The following is a 23,397-nucleotide window of genomic DNA, read 5'->3' on the forward strand; positions in this document are numbered from 1 at the left end:
AAATTTAACTTAATGTTGAGATTGAAAAATGTGAGTTTTTCATGTCACTAAAATATTTTTATGCCTTTGATTATTTGCCATTTTTTTATCCCCTTGGTATCAAAAAGGGTATCAAGTGTCGGATATTTTCCTGGGTATTGATATCGAGTTTGAAATTTTAGTATTGTGACAACCCTAATTGGTCGACCTCTGATCCCTAATAATAAATAGCATCAGCATTGGGTTTACTCAGAAGGACACTTACTCGACTATAGTCTCTCTGTCAGCGATGTCTCCCAGCACCATGCGCTGGATGATGCTGTTGTGCTCCTCCTCGGACAGGTTCTTGTGGGAGACCAGAGGAGTGCTGTACTTGGTGGCCGGTGAGGGGTCCACCCCTTGCAGCCAGGTGTGGCTCTCAATCTCCTCCAGTGAGGCTCTGCGCTTAGGGTCCCTCTGCAGCATGCGGTCTATTAGACTGGAATGAGATGGAGAAGAGAGTGAGAGAGGAAGGACAGTAAATAATGACTGTGTGGAGATGTTACTCGCAGCCTGCTGGTCCACATGTTCTCAGCTCGTTGAGGTTTCAAAACTACTGAATAAAAGCCACAACACCCCTGGTTAAATTTACACATGATAAAACCTGCTGTACATCATCTTAATTCAAACATTATGTCAATTTTTCGGTCACAGATTTAAAAAATTGGGATTTAAAAAACTAACTTTATTGGGTCACATCCTTTCAGAGGACATGCACAAGGGATGGTGTGTGGCAGAGCCAGCGCCCCATACATGGAGGCTGATTGTTCTCAACACAGCTGCCGAGGTTCAGTTGCTAACCTGTTAAGCCCAGAGGGGTTTAGGAGCAATTTCTGCCTGAAATTACATACTTGATATAAGACAAGTACAGCTCCACAGCTATAAAGTGTAAATGCAAACTTTTAGTTATCTGTGTGAAGGTAAAGCATTATAAGAATATTTTTCCAATAAAACCACCATTACAAATGCCACTATGTCTGAATAAACAAAGAAAACAAAAACAAATAATTTGCGCCTGTCTATATGCTTTTCAAAATAAACATTGCAAAACACCACAAAAAACATTTTGAAAGAATAGGAGAATCCTCCGACTTTGTGGATCCACACCTTGACTAGAACTGCAGCAAATCTGAACTGAATCAGGTGAAGCATTTTTTTTTCACAAAGGTTTTATTGGGCCATGTGCCAGGCAGACCTGTGATTTGTTTTAAGTTAAATGTTTTAATTTAGCCAACATACCAAAACTATGCCAAATGTGTTTTTCTACCTTATAAAAAGGGAATTTGGTGAAATCAAAGTGCTGATCTCCATTGTAGGACTCTTTCTGCATATGTAAAAAAAAAAAAAAAAAAAAAAAAAAAAAAAAATGGTCATAAAATTTAAACTGTTTATTGTCATAATGTACCATTGAGCACAGGATAATATTGATAAAATGAAGAGAAAATAGGCTGAACTATGTCATTTTGCCTTATAACTTCTTCCAAAGTTTCCAGAGCTGTTAGCCTCCCTCTTCTTTGCCACTATTATGACAGACTTTGAGAGAGAAAAAATGAATGCTGACAAAATTTAGATGTTCAATGAGCCATAGGTGTCTGCTATTCCATGCAGCTCTGAGAAGCAGCAGTGACTGGTAGTTTTGTAAGTTCTATTCCACACAGACATTACTTCACCAGAACACATTGGACACAGACGTGCCTCTTGTTTAAAAGGTAGGACTCTCTGATTCCCAACCATACCAACCATGGATGGGGGGTTGCTAAGCATGTCTGTGCAGTGAAGCACATTTCTGAGACAGTCAGCAATGTTTGATAAGATATGTAAATGGCATCCTGTGTGCTGTAAACGCAAGTTTTTGTAAAAAAATAAATAAATAAATGTTGGGGACTTGTTTTATGAAACAAAAGTTTCCTCCTTAGAGGGATTTAAAAACTTCCACTTTAAAAGCGTGATAAAATGGGCATGGCTCATACTTGTACCAGTATGGACTACATAAGCTACACAGGTTAGCTTTGGGATTTGTGACGCATGTTCTGCCAACATTTTTGGCTATTTGCCCATTTCCTGGATTATTACTGTCAATAAAAACCACTAGCACCTCAACCACCAAAAAAATATGCATTTGTACAGCAGTGCTGAAGGGTCATCAGTGTTGCTGATGTGGGAGATGTGTTTAAATGGAGCTGCTGTCTGCACTCCCATCGGCCAACAAGTCTTCCAGCGCTGGTCAAAAGCGTGCTCTTCTCAGCTCGTGCCATTCTTTGATGAGACCGTTTGTCCTTTCTCCTGTTCTCTGCCTCTCTGGCTTTTCAGAGGGTGAAGCGCTGTACTGTCAACACTCACAGCAAGTTGCCTTATCCTGTATTATCTCACACCTCAGGTAACACACATGCAAGTGTAAAATCACAACATTCCACATTTTCTGGGGGAGGTGTGAAAGAGGTGCCAGCGAGCCATGAACAGCGAGAATAAACGGGCATAAATGTTTTCAGCAATTCTCCAGGATGAACAAAAGCATTGGGTGGAGGGGTGCTTAGAAACAAGTACTGTTCTCAGCCTGCTCGAGAAGTTTCAACCATAGATGACCAAACAAGGAATCCTAGAAGACGGTGGGGGGTTGAACTATTTACTGAGGCATACTTTCGCTAGCTGACTGGCCAACAGGGAATAAGGGAGAGAGACACACTCAGGAACATGGAACCATGATAATCTGGAAGGCAGGCCAGAGCAGACAACCAACCTGATCGCTGAGCATAACCCAAAAAGAACAGTATATGTTTTTACCAAGTTGAAATAATACCTTCATCCATCCTAAGTGTGTGCTCGGGCTTGGTTTTTGGACTGTGGAAGGAAGCTGGAGTACATGGAGAGGATCCATACGTGCACAGAGAGAACATGCACACTCCATGGAGAAAGACACCAGGTCGGGTTTCAAACCCAGGAACTTCTAGCTACAAGGCAATAGTGCTGGCAACGTTGCCACTGTGTAGCAATAAAAGCGCTGAGCTCACCCAGAGCCAAAATATATGAAGAGTGTCAACACGTCTACAACAACCACCCAACTCCAGAAATACTCAGGTGACTCTGCAGTCGTTGGATGCATCAGAGATGGGCAGGAAGCTGAGTACAGGGAGCTGGTGAACCGCTTTGTGGCATGGTGTGGAAACAATTGTCTCATCTGAACGTGAATAAAACAAGGGAGATGATTGTAGCTTTCAGGAGAATCGGGAAAAGGATAAACACCATCATGGAAGAAGAATTGGAGGTGACGGAGGAAAGAAAATATCTCAGCGTTCACTCTGGACAACAGACTGGACTGTGAAGATGTCTACAAGGGTCAGAGCAGACTAGACTTCCTGAGGAAGCTTAGGTCCTTCAGGGTTTGCAGCAAGATACTGCAGATCATCTATAACTCTGCTGTGGAGAGTGTGATCTCCTCTGTCATCCTCTGTTGGGGTAGCAGCATCAGAGGAACTATCTTAAAGAAGCTCAGCAAGCTTGTAAAGAAGGCTGGTTCTGTTCTGTGGACTCCTCTGAACCCTCAGGAGATGAATGTGTTGGTTTCTACAGATCAACTGTAATACCGACCACAACAGGTGATATTTCCTGCCCATAGTCATCACCATCTTCAACAACTCTAAGAACCGTGAGTGATACAGCAACATTTAAAGGAGCTATAAGATATTTACTGTAAAATCAATCTATCTCATTCTCATTTATCTCTCCAATCAACAATGTCTATGTCAAGCTTTTCTCCTTTCAAACCTAGAGGTACGGTCCGGAACTACTTCAGTTCAGAGTGTAGCCTGTGTTTACTTCCTGGTTCCTGAGCCAATCATACGAGAGTTCCCAGGGTTCCCAAAGCAGAGTGCAGCATTTGGTATTTTATCTTGGCAAAAGAGCATCAGCCTGGTAACAGAAAGCCAGTAAGAGAAGCAGACCAGAAGTAGCAGAGAATACAACATCTTATACCTATCCTGTGTAAGTAAAAATTCAGTGGAGTTTCACAGCAGCGACGGACCATTGATTAAATGGATGTTCAGGCTGTAGTGAATGTTTTGTTCTGATTTGCAACACTAGGTTAGTTATTACTTATTGCACCTTTAATTCCCCTCTTGGGATTAGTAAAATGTTGAGTTTCATTTCAATGATTGATATTTTAATGATGACACATTGGTAACATGTTCTGCCTTACATGTGTGTACTGTTTGATTCCGTGCATTATTGCCGGGTGTGAGCGGTCGTACCAAAAGCTGTATCTGCACGTCCCGTTTGTCCCAACATTTCTGCTCTGAAGCTGCAGCCTAGTGCATGGCTCACACCTCTTTCAAGTCAGTCAGTCTTTTCAGCCAAGTTTGTGTGCACAAACCCCAGCTTCATCCGTTCACAGCGTAAAGACCTTAAATGTAAATAAATATCAACTCTAGAGGAAATGAAAGGTAAACACACAATATGCACATATGTGCATGTACACCAAACTATTTATTTTTTTAAATACAGGCTGTTGTAGTACAGATATGCTTATTTTGTTCCACAGTAGTGGAGATGACTAGTCAGGTTGTGAGGTGTTGGTTGTGTTCTTCAGACAGACAGCCTGGAGGAAGAAACTGTCTCTGTGGCGGCTGGTTTTTTCAAATGACCAGAAGGTGAACGGCTAAACAATTTGTGTGCAGGATGTTTGTGATCTGCAGATATGCTGGCAGTCGTTTTCCTGAAGAAGAGAACGTCACCCCTGATGATCCTCTCTGCAGGCCTGAATGTGCAGTTTGGACCGGTCCTATTTTGCGGATAAGCCAGACTACATAGTGATGCACAAACACAGAACAGACTGGATGAGGGCAGCTCCTGTCGAAGGTTGGATTTCTTAGGTTTGTTGCAGGAAGTCCAGTCTCAGCTGGGTCTCCTTCTAAACAGTGTCTGTGTGAGGGCCAGCTCAGGTACTGAGAAAGAGTGGTTTCTAGGACTGCAAAGGGATCCACAGCAGTGTTTGACATGATTGTCAAATTTAAAATATATTAAATCCAGTCAGACAAAGTTCAAGTTCTTCCTGTTCATTCAGTTTGTCTCATTTGTTCTGGTGTATTGAGCAGATTGCTTGTGGAATGGTTGCTTGTGTTTGTTAAGTTTCATTGGCATAATGTGGTTCTGATGTAAAACCCTTTTAGTGTTCATTATGACAAGAAAAAAAGTTGATTAAATTCAGTTCATTCATTTATCAATCTTAATCCACCATATTGATGAGACTGGCTTTTCCCTCCAGATCCCTCAGGTCATCCGGTGCTACCTAAAGCAACTAAAACTCACGATGAGTTATTCATGAGCCGAGGGATGATCATATCCATCTATTTCAATCCAATTCTCATAAATGAGGACACAGGACTTCTTGGCCTGGTGCCAGTTGAATCAGCTCCTGATCAATGCAGGGAGAACCAAGGAGCAGGGAGTGGACTTTTATAGCTACATGGTGATAGATTCTATATATACTATATAATCAGAGTATAACATAAATTAAGTTAAATTTGTCAAATGTTAGTGGTCAGGTCAGTTGTTAATCCTGGTTTTGGTGTTAATGAAATTAAGAGCTGCAGTAAAAGGGCAACAAAAACATTTCCCCTCTTCTTTAAACTCCTTTTCAGTAGTTTTATGTTTGACCAGGGTCAGAGTCACTACTGGTCCCTACAGAGGTTGCGCAGGCAGTCCAACTCCAACAGGAAGGCTCATTCTGTCGTTGCCAGTCTCCCAACACAGTCTCAACAAGATGGAGGAGATTCCAGGAGACAGGCAGTTACTCTAGGAGAGCTGGACAGGGCTGTTGGAGGTTCTTAACCCATCAGCAGGACCAGCATCTGCTCCTTTGTGCAAAGAGGAACAGGATGACCTGCAGTGGGCCACTGGCACAAATGTTTCTGGTCAAAACATTAGAAAGAGACTTCATGAAGGTCGCCTGGGGGTTTGACCTCCTCTAGAAGAGCCTGTGCTCACTGCCCGGCACCGTGGAAGTCGACTGATATTTGCCACAGAGAACCAGAATTGGCAGACTCAGCACTGGCGCCCTGTTCTTTTCACAGAGAGCAGGTTCACATGAGCTCAGGTCTGACATGAGAGGGTCTGGAGAAGCTGCGGTGAACGCTATGCTGCCTGCATCATTGTTTAGCTGATCGGTTTGGTGCTGGGTCAGTGTTGGTGTGGGGAGGCATATCCCTGTAGGAGCACACAGACCTGTAGAGATTGACGATGACACTCTGACTGCCATTAGGTATCTGTATGAAGTCCTTAGACCCACTGTTAGACCCTATGCTGGTGCATTGGGACCTGGGGTCCTCCATGATCATGCCAAACCTTAATGGAGGAATTGATACCATTGACTGCCCGCTACGCTCCCTGACCTAAATCCAATAGAAGATCTCTGGGACGTCATGTTTAGGTCCATTTGATGTCACCAGGTTGCACCTCAGTGATGCCCTGGTCTGCATCTGAGAGGGGATACCTCAGGACACCGCCCGTCATCTCACTGGGATCATGAGCCAACGTGGTCAGACATGCATACATGGGGCCCAGTCTAACTACTGAGTACCATGCAGGCTGGCTGCAATGACATCTCAGTAAACTACTAGCCTGACCACTTTTTCAGTTTCACCTTCTCTGTGACCTCAGGTGCACCCTGTAGTTCCTAGCACCTGACCTGATCCATATCAGGGTGGAGAGCCAGCAGGATCTTTGTATTCAATTGAGATGTATCTCACAGGTTCATTTATTTATTTTTTTTAACCAGTGTATAATCGGTGGTATTAACAAAGCAAAGAAAGTTTGATTACATTTTGTTTGAGGGGAAAAAACGTCACAAAGAAATAAATGCATAGAGAGTGGAAGCAGAATAAAAGGGGAAGAATGCTGAGCAACACTTACTCTTTGCAGGCACTGGAGACATGGGTCGGTACCGTGTATTTACAGTCCATGATCATGGTGAGAGTCTCGCTGTCGTTTGCTTCCTGGAAAGGTGGCTGGCCACAAACCAACATGAACAGGATCACACCGAGACTCCAGATGTCTGAAGCAGGGAGACACAGAGGTCCAGTTAGAAGCTGTTATCACTGACTGCCCTCTTCTGCAATTTATACTCCACACTTCAGAGCTGCACATTTCTCTAAAGTTTGGTATTTTTAAGGGATGAGGCCAGACAGGACAGTGTTTTGCTTTGCAACAAGCAGCCAGGGAGAATGGGTCCAAAGCTAATGAAAATGGGTTCCTCTCTATGGGCGGCATGGACAGAGAACGCTGGTTCTCCTCTAGTGTCCAGTGCTGAACAGGATCCCTCTGGTGTAAGGACTGGATGGAAAATGAAAGAAAAGGAATGGCAGCAGTTGCTAACATTTCAAAACTTTCAGGAACATCAAACATCTCAAAAAGAATCACATACATTTTTTTCACTGCAGCTCAGTGAAAGAACCTCTGAAGACATTTACCGGATCCAGTGGTAGAACCCAGTTTACTGACACTGAAATCACTCTGATATATGTCCAAAAGCAGAAGAAGAGGGGGCCACACAGCAGCAACACTTTAATCAGACTCAAATGCTCAGATGCTTTTATTAGTCTGCCTGAAATCAGACCATTTGAAGCCTAACCACCAGCTGCAGCTGTGAAAAAGGCCCCCAGACAGCGCCTTTGAGCTTTTCCACATTTTGCCCCGTTCCAACCACAAACTGCCGTGTATTTCTGTGATGACCAACCCAGGACTACCTCATTGTTAAATAAAAGAAAAATGACTCATGGTTTTCTGTTTTTTCATAAAAGTGGCCTGCATGTGTATTCCTGCCCCTTGACTCAACTGGCTGAAATGACAGCAGCCAGCCTTCCTGAGGTTCTCTTTGATGAATAGCTCTGAACGGGGAACGTCTGGAACCGTCACTGCTCGAATCCTGCCACAGATTCCTCAGTTTAGAGGAGCCATGATTTGTCACCTGGAGATGAAAAGTTGTTGGAATGGAGAGAGCAGCCATGTGGAGGCAGCCTCAGCTCCTGGAGGCTGCCAGGAGTCAGGCCATGGCAGCTGCAGCCCCCTGGCCAAACGGGTACGAGGAAAGAAGCAGCATGCTGAACCGCAGTAAAGCAGACGGCAAATTCAGCTCATCAGAGATGTCAGGAGGAAGGTCTGGCAGCTCTGAAAGCATCTAAAACAGCCAACACGATGACGAGTTCAGAGAATGCTAGCAGCAGCAGGAAACCACACCTGCTAACTTTGGAGAAGTGGCCAGAGTCCTGGGCCGACCTGCGCTCCGTGAAAACAGCAGAGGTGCCTCTGCAGGACGTTGGCCTTGATGCTCCGTCGCTGTCTGCTGTTGGTAACACAGGATTTCTGTGTCTACTCAGTATAATGGAGGAGAGGTCATTACACTGAGCCAGACTGCAGCCTCATCCACCGCCTGCTGCAAGGTGTTCAGGTCTCCCCTTCACCGCTGCCATTTGGACTAGCAGCGTTAGCCTGGTATCCCCCATCAGAACAAAGGCTGGACTGTCCCCCAGCGCCGTCCAGCAGGTGTGGGGATCCCACAGGGGGCGCCGCAATAAAGGAGAGTTCATTCAGGAGCCCAGTGCCCAGACTGGTTTTTCAGAAGAAAAAGATGCTGGCAATGCTCAGAAGAAATCGTTTGTTGTCTTCACATATGAATTGTACACAACTAAAATACACTAAATATGTTGTCTAATTAATATTCAATATTTTCAGATTATTTGCTAGAAGTGTAAATGCATCACTCCCATCGGTTCTCCATTGACGCGTGTCCCAACTTTGCAGCAGCTGGAGGTGACAGCAGTCGGCGTTAGCAAGACAGACGGTCAGCAGCTGTCTGCCACAGCGCTGCTCGGTGGGGGACGGCCAGATTTTAGACCCCCTCATGCAGCAGAACCTCTACTCAAGACGGCTTGTGTATGAGCCGTTTGGTTGAGTGACGAGATGCACAGCCGTGCAACATTTGTACAATCCTGCAAACTGAGGACTTTGCCATCCTGAAGAGGTTTTTTAGTCGTCGCAATCCATTGTATCCCACTTCGTAGGGTCCGTCTTAATTCAGGGGCTGCAACCTTCAAACGTATTTGTAAGCCGGTTACGTCACAGCGAGGCGACGAAGGCTGTCCCCATTCATGAATCCTTTAAAGACTCAAATGCAGACGGTGAATGTGTCCTTTTCCCTGATTTAAAGAAAGGGTTTGCCATACATAGACTCTACTTGAGCGGCCCGCCCAGGAAGGTAAATGCCACTTCCCAAAACAAATAAACAAAAAAAGAACACGCATCGATCAGCAGCCTACTTGATGCACACAACTAGAGTGTAAAGCTGGTGTTTCAGAGCTAAATAATCCTTTTTCCCATAATGTATGACTGACTATTCTATAAGGTATGGATAAAGTAGCTAGTGGCTGGGATTAGGGTTAACCCATAACCCAACATTGAATCGCATAATTTACAGTAAACCATTAAACCTCCAATCTACCAAAGGAACAGAGCTGTGGGGCACATAACAGCCAGCACACACGCCATCAAACAGAAGTACGAGCACTAGCTGCAGAAAGTGCAGCCAACCAAAGGCTCTTATACTCGAGGATATGAGTCCAGGGACGCAAAGCTCTCATTTTTACGACGTGGTCAGTCAGAAATCTGCCTAGCAGGAAGCAGTCCGACTGTTTATGTGATTCGGAGCCGATGCTCTGAACGTCTCCAAGCAGTTCGCCGCGCATTGACAGTGCCTGCTGGAGAGGAAACGGCTGTCGGTGCCACCTAGCTTAACATGCTACTATCCCCCCGCTTCAAGCCACTGGCAGAAGGTTTGGGAAACGTATTGGTTTGTCACAAGACATGTGATAGGAGCGCCCGATTATGAAGGATAGAACATCGGCAGACAGTCCCCGCGGCTCACGGTGCCACACGGTAAGGCCGAGCAGACCGGCTGCAGAAACAAGATAAAGGCTGGCCTTCAGGGGGGCACACTTTTCAGCAAACAGTGGCTCTGAGACCCTACAACTGTTTGAAAAAAAACATAATAAAATACCAAACGTCTAAAAAAAACGTGTTGCCAATCGGGCTTCTTTTGAACACGGGCTGGAAAAAAACAGCTCTGGGTGGGTTGTTAAAATTTAGGCCGCATTTCACATTTAGTAATTTTCTTCTTTTTTTTTTTAGAAATAATTAATTATATAAAGATAAAATTATATCAAAATAGTTATGTGGCAGAAAAGTAAAAACCTCTACATTTTAATAAAATGATATCTCCTTGCACTAATTGTATTAGTTCATTTATTCTGAAATGTGTGGAATCTGTGGATAAAATCAATGTTTCTGGTTAATCAAGTGTCACTATGAAGTGGTCAATGTCAATTATAAACGCCTCAAATGGGTTAAGGTCTACTGATCAACTTTAACATGTTTGGTGGAGAGAAAAATGTTATATTAAGATAGATTTAGATCTCATGCTGGGAGGCTATCGGTAAAACATTCAGCGGTTGCTACGACAACATGATTGGGAAGGTGAGCTTGTGTGTGCAGATTATTTGATTTCTGGGTTTGTTTTTTTTAGTTGGGTGGGGTTTACATTTGGGTTTGAGCTGGAAACAGTCAGATCTGGCAACGCAGCATAGTGCTGTGTCCATTCAATTAACTCCAAAGTCAAGAATAAGTCTAAACAGATGGTCTGATCAACATCATCAGCGCTGATGTCAGGCTGATTGCTGACTGAAGTAAACATTCAGACTAGGAGAGGTAACTACAGCAGCTCAGGAGAACCAGGATCAGAACAAAGCAATGTTCCCTTCTGCCTTCAAGCAACCCAGCTTTCTTTCATTTTGGTGACTGGTTCTGTTCTTCGTGCTCCTAGCTGCCGTAGCTAACCCTCCTAGCATTAACGTTTTCTCCAGTGTTGACTGCAGTGATGACGTTCCCAAAATAAATGAACAGCGCTGCTTCCTGCTCGCTCTTGTTTGCTCAGTTCCCACTTCTTGTATTTGGAAATAAGTCAGAACATCCATGCCCCACTAGCAACGGTGACCACGGTCATCTCCTAGTAGACTAGGAAGTAGTGATCTGTGTAACCCTCTCAGTAGTTGGCTAGCATGTTGCTTTTCTTGCTGTTTTGATTGGTTGAATTGAGGTAAAAAACAAACAAAAAAAAAAAACATAAACAAAACCCAAATAAGAGCTACCAGACCAGGGCGGGGTACAATTCTGATTACACATTATTCAGTGTAAATAATTATCACCTGTTTTTTGAGATTTCCAGTATGAGGGATTAGGGCTGAATGATATAGAAAAAAAGCATATTGATAAATTAGAAATCATATTAATCAATATCAATAATTATCAACACATTCAAAACATATTTTAAGGGAAGCCCTGTCCATTTTATGCTGTTGCTTAGCAACCTATTTTGAGATACAGAACACACAAATACTGAATAAAACATCAACCCTTTATTCAACCAACTTTTTACCATAACTGCAACTTTTTAAAAAAAAGAATGTGTGCTCTCTGAACTCTTTGAAGGAGACTTTGGTTCCTGAGTCTGCGTTTGTGATTGGTTGGGAGGATGTAACGACCGTAATATTAACCTACATGGCTAGAATGCAGAAGGAAGGAAAACTGTTAATTTATCGAACCTTTTATAGACCCCTTTTTTTCTATCATCAATATATATCTATGGATCCATATATGTTGTTATTGAATTATCGTCCAGCCATATGAGGGATAGATGTGATTTGGAGACTGGCACCATGCTACGCCGTACCGTACAAAGCGACTCCGACTACCAACCACCACAAATAAATTCTCAGTGAGGGAAACACTGAGGGTATAGCTGCAGCGGCAGCCAGCAGAAAACACGCCCCAGCTAAAAACACCTTTCCCTGTCCCCTAACTCTTAAGTCCGTAGCCATGTTGTGTGGGACGGGGGTGTTTTGCGGTCTCCACGGCTGCAATTGCCTTATTGTCCTTAATTGCTAATTCTATTCCCATGATTCACTGCGGGTTGAAGAGAACTTTTTAACCAGAAACAGCAATGGTAGAAGGGAGTGAAAAGCTGTAAATAATTTTGAATATATTACACTGTGACATAAAGGTAACTTTTTAAAAGTTTTTAGATGAGAAGTTAGCTATGTTAAACGGGAATATCTGCTCGGTTTGTTGGCACGTCACTTTTTAAAAGACACTGACATGCTCTGACCGCAGCCGGCTCGCTATGCTGAGGGATTACGCCTTTCTCCCGGCACATTCCTTTCCAGTTCCTGCTGGCTTTCCACATGAAAAATAATTCAGATATCTACTGTCAATGTTTGGTTAGTTCATTATTATTCTTATTATTACTCTCTACAAATAAACTCATTTATGCTTTGCTAAGAAAGCTAGAGGGTTAGTATTTAATTTGGAAAATGTTTCACTAAATCATACAAATGGCATTTGTCATCTATTAATTTTATTTAGTGGTATATTTCAATATAAAAGAACCATTTGGCTGATTAATTAATTAGAACAGAGTATGACAAAGCAGCATTTTAAATAAAGGATTGTGTGCCATAATGAATACATTAAGGGGGAAATAAAAACCGTGTAGTTATTTACAGATGAGACAACAGGATTAACCTTTGGCTCCGTTTGTTTGGCTTCAAAGCTGCTTCGCACTGTCCCAGTTGCTCGGCAACATGAGTAACGCTAAGGTAAGGGCAGGGACAGCCGGTGGTCCCAATTCACAAGCCCATCTCTTCCGGTCTTCTCACGAAGGACCCGGCCCCCGTAGACTGGGTCCGTCGAAGGATGCAGCCCGTGAATTGGGACAGACCCGTAATCTGCCCCTGCAGCAAAGCCATGTAAATGATTGTGACGAGCGTCCTGCCTTTGGAGTTAAGATGAAAGGCGCTGCTATTATTAGGAAGTCAAGGGCAACTTTTAAAGTTATGAATTAACTCGGTCTCTGTGAAGTTGTTCAAATCCGTGCCCCACCAGTCCTGGTTGCATCGCTGCAGCCAAACAGACCTGTGTTTGGCCAAAACTTTGCAAAATGTTTCACTTTCTTCTTATTTCCCCCTCAGCACCCGCTGACAATAAAAGGCTTCTGTTGGTCAATGAAATAAATAAAACCCATTTCTTCCATGTTTGCTGGCCCAAAGCGGACTGCGTGAAGCTATTGATATTGTTCTTTTGCGTATGCGGGTTCGTTTGGAGCCGCAAACCTTTCACACCGAAGTCAGATTAAGGCAGCATTTTAAATGTAATGGGAACAGCCTTACAAAGAAAAAAATAAATCTGACTGAGCATTAAGACCCGCAGTGGGAATGTAGCCATATTGTAGCCAACCAATCACAACACCAACGTAGAAATCAGCTCCTCTCTGATAGGATTCATTTCTCCTCCACTGCATGACCAACAAAGGTCGCACATGTGACGTCAGCGCCGCATTATTTGTCGCAGACTGTGAAGCGCCGGACCCCAGAACTCAGTTTTGTCGTGTATACACACACACACAACAACTACGTTTTCAAAAATCTCCACTCTGACTGGAGTTTCTAGAAATAATAGTTTTTGGTGATGTAAAACGGAGCTTCTGTGTGGATGAAAGGCAAAAGCACAAAGATTGATTAGTTTTCCCAGACAGCCAACATGTGTGGTCTAGACCTTAATTTAAATGTTTCTTCTTTTTTGGCCTGAGCCAATCATGGTGGTGGGTTGGGCGCAGACTTTTATACTTTGTCAATAGAAAACAACATGATAAATAAAATTAATAGGCATTAATAGGTAAATGGCAATAATTGTTCCACCTCTCTCTTTCTCTGTGAATTCACTGGCAAACTAATTATTCTGGATTTTGGTGCTCAGTGTCCTGCACTGTGAGTTTATGGAAAATAACTACTGCCATTAATCAGGAGCGGAAAAAAGGAGGCAACATTATCTTGGTCATTTAGCAGGTGAAACAAAGCGTGAACATCAGCTCTGATCTGGAGGGAGCCGCTGAGAAAAGGAGGGGGAACCAGATGGACTCGGCTAGCACAACATGCCTCACTCCACTGATGGCGCCATCCAGAGGGAGATGTTCCTCAAGTCATCCACCGTCAGAAGACATTCACATCGACTTCAACTGCAGGGTCCCTGGCAGGAGGCAGATCTCTGTGTGACTGCTGCACATCTGCCTCAGCACAAACTCGTGCTAACCACATCCGCTGTGCACAAGCCACTGCTGCATCAGGTTCTGAGCTTCCTACAGCCTGCCTTACCACGTTCCATTTGGCTGATCCAGAACCAAGGCCCCGAGGCGTACAGCTGCCCTTCAAACTCCAAACAACGGAACTGGTTTTTCTGAAGAGGCAAAGCTTTCACAATATATCTAACAACATTCCAGTAAAGAAGAACAGATCCGAACTAAAAGTGTTTTGCAGCACAATGTTCCCACTAAAGCAGTGTAAAGCAGCAGACAGCTGCCTGCAAGCCATCACAGGTTTCAGGCAGCCGAGCTCTTAGTTACTATCTTTAGTGTCCCTGCGCTGACGCTGCACTCTAAATTCACACATTTATTCTCCATTACCTTTCTCATGTCAGTGCTTTTGTAGTAAAACACATGGCAAAAACTGACTTAAATGAGTTTTCCACCTTTCATGTAATAACATAGTTCAAATGACTCCATGTCCATAATTATTCATACCCCTGGCAAATGTAGATTCAAAGTTATTTTCATACAACTGAGAAGTCTGTTTCTGACAGTAAATAAGAAACAGGTCTGGGTTAAAAAAAAACATGTTTCAAGCTGGAATGTGGAAAGTGATTGATCCCATTCTCGACCTAAAACATGCAGGACAGGGGTCTGGAGGACCAGGGTTGGGAATCACCGTGGTAACGCTCATCACTGGCAATGCACATCTGCAGCTACCTGTTACACAGCCAGTTAAACCTGCTGGGGAAGGAATGTGTTCACTGCTGCTAGAGATGCTTCAGTCTGCACCACAGAGTCTGCAGTCCGCCTCCACTTGGCCACCAGCCAGTCGTCAAAGATTGCAGGAGCCTCGGCTTCATGCTGGGAAGCTAGAAAACGCAGAGCAACGCGCGGTGAGGCCGTAGTCTGCAGACACCTGCATGTGGCTTCGAAATGTTGGAGCACAGATTCATATAAAGTGACCGCTGTTTCTTTCAAGTTTGTGAGAAACAATACAAAATAGGAGGTAACCAACCACTATAACGACGTTTAAAAGCAGTGAAAACCTGTTTGACATTTTGCTGCTTTAAATAAAAGGAGCTGCAGGATGCCTGGTAATGAAAGGACACACGTCTGCTCCGTTAGTCTCCCTGGAGAATCAATCAGCCGGCTAATTCACTGCAATGGGACTCCCGCACACACGAGAGGGAACGCGGCCGACCTCGTACCACAGAACAAACCGACGACGGCGGCACCACCCCGCTGATGTCTAACACTGGGCCCCATACGGCCCTCCTGTACAGAACCCATCAGGACACAGCTCCGTTAGTTTTCACACCAGCTCGGCTCTGGTAAGCAAGGCCAAAGCGTGGCAGCCTTCGCTCAGCCACAGGGGCGGACTGGCTGTCAGGAGCACCAGGATTTTACAGGAGGCCCGGCCCGGCCAGCGATCACAATGGTTCGGCTCACAATCCCTGCCGTTCATGCAGCTCACTCATGTCTTTGCCTGACTGACCCCCCCTTCACCCCCACTTTCATTTACTGAGGCTCTCTGTCACGGCAGGACTGGGCCAACTTAGGGCTGCTCTCGCCATTTCCTTATTTATTAGTGACTTTTGTCTTTTCTCTGTGTTATCAGCGTCTTCACTTCAAAGCTCCAATCGTTCTCCGCTTGCTTGAGGGAGCCGTGACTCCCTCATCACTTCCTCAGGCACTGTAGTCGGCCTCGTCCTGCAAACCCCGCCTGCAGTCGGAGCAAAGAGAGCAGAGAGGACAGCGATCCGCTCCACCTCCGCTCCCTTGGCACTTTGCAGATGCATCAAAGTGGCTTAGAGAGACACGCAGCAAGCTGCGCGCCGCACCGAGCGCCGTAGAGTCAGAGATGCCACACTCTGAACTCGTCGCACCCGGTCACCTGCTTCATGCAGCCCTGAGTGGCTCCAAACATCAGTCAGTCAGTTTGGTTCAATTTCAGGTATAAATCAGTCTAATTTAACACTCTGACCGCTCGCCTTGTAGATCATATAAAGCAGAGAGGGAGAGGCTAAAGAAGAAAAAAGCACCGGCTGCAGCAAAGAGCGTTAAATTGACGTTTTTTCCCTAAGGGAGCAGGTCAGATATAAACGCCAGTGGTGAACAGAGAAGAGGCTAACAGCTTATCCTGCACAATAGTTTAATAAGGAGGTTAGGCTCTCTGAGGAGCCCAGGGTCAATATATATATATATATATATATATATATATATATATATATATATATATATATATATATATAGTGCAACGACAGCTCGACAGCTCCTGCCGCTGTCCCGACATATAGATGAGCTGAGTGGAACGCGCCTTCTCCGCCCCGTCAGCGTTGCAATCATGCAAAACAAACCAAGCCCCCAACAGAGCTTCTCTACAAAATACGAGACATCCCCAGTTTTTGTTAGAGAAATCTGGTCACCGTAACTTAAAATGTATTGAATCATTAACTTATGCACAACAAAGACTTAACATGTTTTATGTTGTTTAGCTTGCATTCACACAGCGGAGCGTTGGGTGGTGCAGCTCGTAGGACCCAGACTGAGACAGAACCTGTTACTGGGCTTCCTGTGAAGCTAATAACAGCTAGCGCTAGCTTACAGTTCTGTTGTATGGGCGGGTTACAACTTCATTGATGCTGATGCATATAGTCCGGTGCGACTTATATATGTTTTTTTCTCTTTATGACGCATTTTTTGACTGATGTGACTTATATTCTGGAGCGATTAATAGTCTAAAAAAATACAGTAATACTAAAACGACCAGGAATTCAGATTTAGTGTACCCTTCATAATCTCCATTATTAAACTATATAAAATTTTAAATCATAGGTATATTATTGTAATTAATTTGTTTAACCTGGTAAACTCCCTTTGAGAAGTAGAAAATCTTTGCTGTGATATGAACGCTGTGATATGAACGTAGCAAATGCGTAATAGACCGATGGTAACTGAATAGATGCATTGTGCATTGGTTTTCTACCACGGTGGTGAAAGCAGCGCCACTTCAGTGCAGCAGCAGTGCTGCGTGAGCTCCTGCTGGCTGGAGGTGAACAGCTGCCATACAGAGCCAGGGCAGGAACCTCCAGGTACGACACAGGAGCACAAAACACCTGCAGCTTCTAAAGGTACGCTGGAGGTGGCGTGGCCGGAGGTGCTGGGAAATTCCCGACCTAAATTATTGTCCCAGTCCGCCCCTGCTCAGCAAGCTGACCAGCAGTGCAGTGGCAGATGGCAGCCCGATGTTACTCTATGCTCCAAAGAGGCAGATTTCTCTGTGACGCATGATGAAACAGGATGCTGCCAGGTTCCAGCCCGGCGACCACCCTCATTACCCCGCGGTAGCAGTGAGCCTGTTGCTTTGATGAAGACCCAGTAGAAGGAGCTGCTCCGTGTTCTGGCACAAACCAGCTTTTTCCATCAGTTCCTGAGCATAACCAGCACTGATGCTAGAGCTAGTTCTCAGCTGGTTCTATGACAGAACCGCTTTGGTTTGACCCAACCTGGAGCTGTGTCATTACACCTCTATAAACACAACCTAAACCCTAGAAACCTCTGCTGAACTAAAGCTTTGATTATCCTTCCATTCTGAGGGCATTTTAGTGAAATAGATGGAGACAAGTCCAATCATGATATTTCTCTCTGGATGGGCCAACCAGATGGCCAAACTTCACCCTATCCATGTACTGATGCTGATCTGAACCACCAAGGCAATCACAACTGGGGTTTACACACTTAGCAGCAAAGTTTCAGCTGAGATGAGCTGCTCTGACTCTGACATGGACGGAGGACAAAGCAGCTCAGGCTAGGACTGAGGTCTAAATTAAGCTGATGAAAAGTGAAACTAAGCCTTCTGATTAGCTGCTGCTTTCCATGAGCCCACTTCCTGCTCCTGATCAGGACGCTTCTTCCTCGGGCCTGACTCAGAGTGGCAGTTCTACAGAGCCTCCAGAGACAGGGACACCAAACACTGGTGTCAACCGATCACGGGCGGCCGTTTAGCCCTGCAGCTGGGTCTCTGCAAAAACCAGCAGAGACACAAGTGTGGTGGCACAGGGCTGGCCGAGGTCATGGGGTCACAGGCCAAAACACGAGGGACCTCGTGTCTCACATCCTGCTTGTTCACATTGAATAACTTCCCCCAGCATTCCAGGCCGTAGCCTGGGTTCGTTACGTACCTACAGCCGGAGCGTCATACTCGTCGCCCAGGAGGATTTCCGGAGCGGAGTAAGCCAGAGAGCCGCAGCTGGTGGTCAGCTTCTTCCCCGGCTGGAACTTGTTACTGAAGCCGAAGTCGGTGAGCTTAACTAGTCCTTGCTTCTCGAAGAACACCACGTTCTCGGGCTTCAGGTCCCGGTGCACCACGTGCAGCCGATGGCAGTAGGAGATGGCGTGGACTATCTGGGCAAAGTACTTCTTAGCCAGCTCTTCGTTCAGGCCTTCCTCGTGCTTCATGATGTAGTCAAACATGTCCCCTCCGTCGCCCAGCTCCAGGATCAGGTACAGCTTGGTCTGAGTGTCTATCACCTCGTACAGGCGCACGATGTTGGGGTGCTGCACCAGCTTCATGCAGCGCACCTCCTGGAACAGGTGGCCCGTCGCCACCGTGTCCAGCTTGGTCTTGTCGATCACCTTCACCGCCACCTTCTCCCCGGTGAAGACGTGCCGCGCCAGCTTGACCACGGCGAAGTGGCCCCGCCCCAGCGTCTTGTCCAGGTCGTAAAGGCCGGCGATTTTGCCGTCGTAGCCCCGCTTGAAACCCGCCATGGCTGGAGACGGCGAAGGGGAGAGGGGAGCCCCCCTGGTGGGCGGCGGCAGGTCGCTGGGCTCGCGTGGGTCCAGCTTATTTCACTTCATCCGAGGCTGGAGAGGAAACCCATGGCTCCAGCTTCCTGAAAGGAAGAGACACACAGTTACAGAAAAGAGACGTCGCTGCACGGCACACGTTACGGTAACCCTCACGTACGAGTAGAATACGGTGAGCTAAATGCCTTAAATTAGGAACATTTGCTCAGCTCAGAGCTCTAAATCAGCCTGGCCAGCCAGACTTACACGGCCGTCTGGTAAGTCAGTCTGCTAAGGCTCCACTTCCTCTGGCCTAAAACAGACCACACCAATCACAGCGCGGGAGGCGGGACATTACGATGCCTCACTCTAAGCAGCAGAATTACCCATAATGCAGCAGCGCTGTAACCAGCGCTGCTGGTTACAGCGCCACTTTTTTAGACAAAAGTGGCAAAAATGGTTCATGAGAGAGTTTGCTCTGTGGCATGACATGTTTCACGGACTACAAATTGAAAAAAAAAAACAGAGAGTTACATCCATAATTATCTTATTGGGGCTAACCTGATGACGCTCACCCTGTTCTCTTTTCGTGCCCCTTTCCTGTGGAACAACCACCCTCAGTACAATAAGCAGGCAGGTTCTGTGGGTGTTTTTAATGTTAAAGACCCACTGTTTGTTATCTGTACTGTTTTAATGTGTGTTATATCTCCTTGTAACTGTCCAGCACTTTGTATGAAAGTACTTTTTATTAAGTTATTATTATTATTGTTCGAAGAGAGCAGTACGGACAGAGTTTACGATCCAGATTAAATGACTGGTGTCAGCTCCCATCATCCAGGGGTCTGTCAGAGCAGCATACCGGCAGTTCAGTTCTATATCTCCGTCTGTCCATGCAGAATATTTTATGGAAACAGCATACCAGCATTTGTGACGCAGTACGCTGAAGGGGCTCGTTTCTCCGAAAAAGACAGATTTTGACTTGTTTGATCTGGATCAGTTTGGGGGGAAGCTGCTACGCGCTAATAACTCGATCCAACACCAGACTGAACGATTGGACTGGAGATTAGAAGATTTCACGGCTCCTACTTTCTAAAAATGTTCAGTGTGCAGTTCTTACAAGAAGTGCAATTGATTCATTTGTAATTAATACGCAATATAACGCACTAACCACTCGTAGCCGGAGGTGTGCTGAAAGGATGAATGGAAGTTAAGGCCTGCACAATTCTGCAGGTTTGATTGCAGCACAATCTGGTGGGTTTATGACGGAAACGTCTTGGGAAAGCGGCTAAGGACTGACCTGTTGATGACAAGCATGTTAGAAGTAGTTTCGTACCGGCTTCTAAGAACACTAAACCAAATGTAAAGAGTGCAGGATCACGCCTTCAGTGGTCCTGATGCGGTGCACATAGTGGATGCACTAATGGAGAGGGACTACCTCCAGACACACCAAATAAATCAACAGTTAGCAGGGAAAAGGCTCGTCAAAAACGACCATCCCAAACACACCATTGTGTCTATAATGGTGATCCTGGGTGGATTACTCACAATCATATTAAATGCAAACACGTGCGCCTAATTCTTGAGCATAAAAGCCGTCTAAGTCTGTTGTTTAATCATTCCAGTCAGGAAATAAAAAAGAAAAAACAAAAGAATGGCGTGAATGAACCAGAAGGAGCTGAAACCTAATCCCGGTTAATGAGCTGATGTAAACATCTAACCGCAGCTGAGCCCGCTCTCCTCCACAGCTCGCCCCTTTTTCCGCTCGCTCTGAGGAGGCTGGGCTTGTTTTGACAGGATGGCAGCTGCCTCCCTCCGCCGACGAGCTACACCGCATCCGCCGCCGGGGACGCGGCCGAAACTTTTTTGTTTTTTTTTATTTAGCGAGATTAACGCGACAGAACGGACACCCTCCGGAAAAACATACCTACCGACAGAGCTAGCTAAGGTGGTTATGCGGCGAAGCGGGCCCCGTTCAGACAGGCACGTTTATTCCGCGTTAGCCTGACGACGGAACAAGCTAGCCCCGGTATTCATTGATTTACAGAGACCAGGTGCCGTTAAGTAGAGCTCTTTATTGCACGCAGGCTAACACGAGCAGCTACACAAAGCCATCCGCAGTTATGTCACACCGCCCCGGTCCTGCCCGGTCCGGCTCGGCCGAAACAGCGCGCAGGCATTACACCGCTAGCTCCTGGAAGCATGTAGCTCTTAGCAGGCTAGAGCTCCGGCGGCTCGTCGGGCTCCGCTCCTCAGCCCCTTCAGAGCACCGAAACCCGAACCTGCTCATCGACCGGTGCCGGAGAGCGCGGCAAACGCCCGCCGGCTTGTCTAACAAATAGCAAACAGAGAAGAGAAGGAGAGCGCACCTTGTTTTCGGTGACCGCGGCACCCATGCAGTCCCTAAAGCCAGGCTTCATCCGTGAGACGGGACATGGCATCGTTAGCAACGGCTGCGCTGCTCGGAATGGCTGTTTCCTCCCAGCCGGGGCTGGGGGCTGAGATGCTACGTTCAAGTACTCAACATAGTGTCGATATTTCCAGAACTGTTCTTCTTCTTCTTGGTTCTTCGTGGCGGCTGGCCATCCTAATTTAGGCAGAATGATTTCAATGTAGCTCCGTAATATTAAACAATTTCCACACACTTCAAGTAGTATGCGTTATTTCAAGCTCAATGGAACTCAAGGGATAAAACACATTTGAATTTTAAATCCGTTCAATATGTTTGACCAACAGAAGCGACGCTCTTTATTGTAACGCACCGAGAGTGTAGATTCTTTAAACTTCCTGTCTAAGAGCACATCAGCTAAGCAGCAGGGTTTTTTTTTCACAAGATTTCGCTGAATGCAGCACAGGAGCATCATCGACCGCATCCAGCTCTGACGTCAAACAGACGCTTTTGATGGCAAAAGACCGCAGCAGGATAAACAAGCGGCTTAGAAAAAAAAAATAGTAATTATATATATATATATATATATATATATATATATATATATATATATATATATATATATATATATATATATATATATACTGTTCTTTTCATAGTAAGGCGATCACTTAGAACTGATATCATCTAGCGTCAATGTGATGGTGAGCAGTAGGCCTTCTACATTTGATGTTTCCGTGGTTTTGCGTAATTTCCTCCGAGTTCTTACAGGTGGCTGCTGCCTGCTATTGTGTGTAATGTGTAAAGTGGCGTCCAACACCCCCCAGCCTTAGATATCTCCTTTAACTTACTGGTCATGCCGTTTAAGATTAATTTGGTAGAACTAAATTGAAACCACCATTATTCCTTGTGCAGTTCTAGCTACACTTTGCAGATTGATTAGGTTGCAGCACATAAAAATATCCTCAAATCTACATCTTAGTATAGGGGCCTGAAAATGAATGAAGCAGAGCACATTTTCCAAACTCAACAAAAGCAAACTTATGTTACTGCTCCCTATACTGTTTAACCAGCAAACAAAAACTGTCTTTTGGAAATATTACCAAGAATGTGTATCCCACTCTCCTTCACCTCACATTTGGTCTGATCATTTCACTGCGCCACAGTGTGATCTCTTGGACAGAGAAAGGTGGACTGAACCAAATCTTGGTCAGCTGGGCCCGGTGTTATAACAGGGCTTTTTATTCTCTGTAACTAACCTTAAAACTGATCAAACACAATAGAAACTTTCCAGGGTGTTGCACAGGTGGCTCAAACTTGTTTCTCCTCATCCCAAAGAGAAACAGCATCCCAGTTCACTGTGCAGGATAACTAGTTTGTATGCAATGCACTAATGCAAATATACATCTTACAGAGTATTGGAGTACTCTTCTCTTTTTTGTTTATTTTTAATGGGGCTGTGTATTTTTTTTCAGATTTTCCCCTTTTAAGCCAGGTCAATGTTACCATACCAAACTTTCGATTTCCAGTCTTAAAACAAGTTGTTTGGCCAAAAATGTTGTTTGATCAATAGACACATTTTGAAAAGGTGTATTTGTTTGCCAGAACAACTAGCAAGAGGAACTGAGCATCAAAACCTGCAGAAAATAAGTGGCAGTAAATTGAGAAAATAATGAGCAAACTCATCCATAACAAAAAAGGAATTTCTTTCTAAAATGAACATTTTTTGTTAGGCTGCTCTGCTTGAACAGTGAAATCCTGTTTTACAATCGTTCATTAGATAATGTCACCTCATTAAACGAAACAAATCATATGTTTTAGTTATAAAACTGTATAAAAGTGAACTTTTGGATCGAGCAGATCTTATTAAACAGGACGATGGCGCCGCTATCAGCCAGCTTTGATGCACTGAATGAGTTTAGGTCCAGGCTCAAAGTGAAGAGCCTGGACACACAACTATGATAATCAGAGGAAATCATTCAACTTGATTAAAGAGAATACTGGAAATGTTAATGTTTGACTTTAC

The 23,397-nt window shown here is 45.0% G+C and overlaps 1 protein-coding gene across 1 annotated transcript in view; it reads right to left on the reverse strand.

The window, feature by feature from the left end:
• snrka (SNF related kinase a) overlaps positions 1–21,638 on the reverse strand; it is a 35,200-nt gene extending 13,562 nt beyond the window's left edge. The window contains exons 1-4 of the mRNA XM_021308279.2: positions 21,352–21,638; positions 18,379–19,092; positions 6,922–7,063; positions 245–457 (exon numbers count right to left, since the gene is read on the reverse strand). Of these exons, the coding sequence (XP_021163954.2) occupies positions 245–457; positions 6,922–7,063; positions 18,379–18,967 (944 nt within the window). The 5' untranslated portion in view covers positions 18,968–19,092; positions 21,352–21,638. The remainder of the gene's footprint in view (positions 1–244; positions 458–6,921; positions 7,064–18,378; positions 19,093–21,351) is intronic.
• Between the last annotated feature and the right edge of the window lie 1,759 nt (positions 21,639–23,397).

Source organism: Fundulus heteroclitus, chromosome 3 (genome assembly GCF_011125445.2).
Source record: "Fundulus heteroclitus isolate FHET01 chromosome 3, MU-UCD_Fhet_4.1, whole genome shotgun sequence".
NCBI lineage: Eukaryota > Metazoa > Chordata > Actinopteri > Cyprinodontiformes > Fundulidae > Fundulus > Fundulus heteroclitus.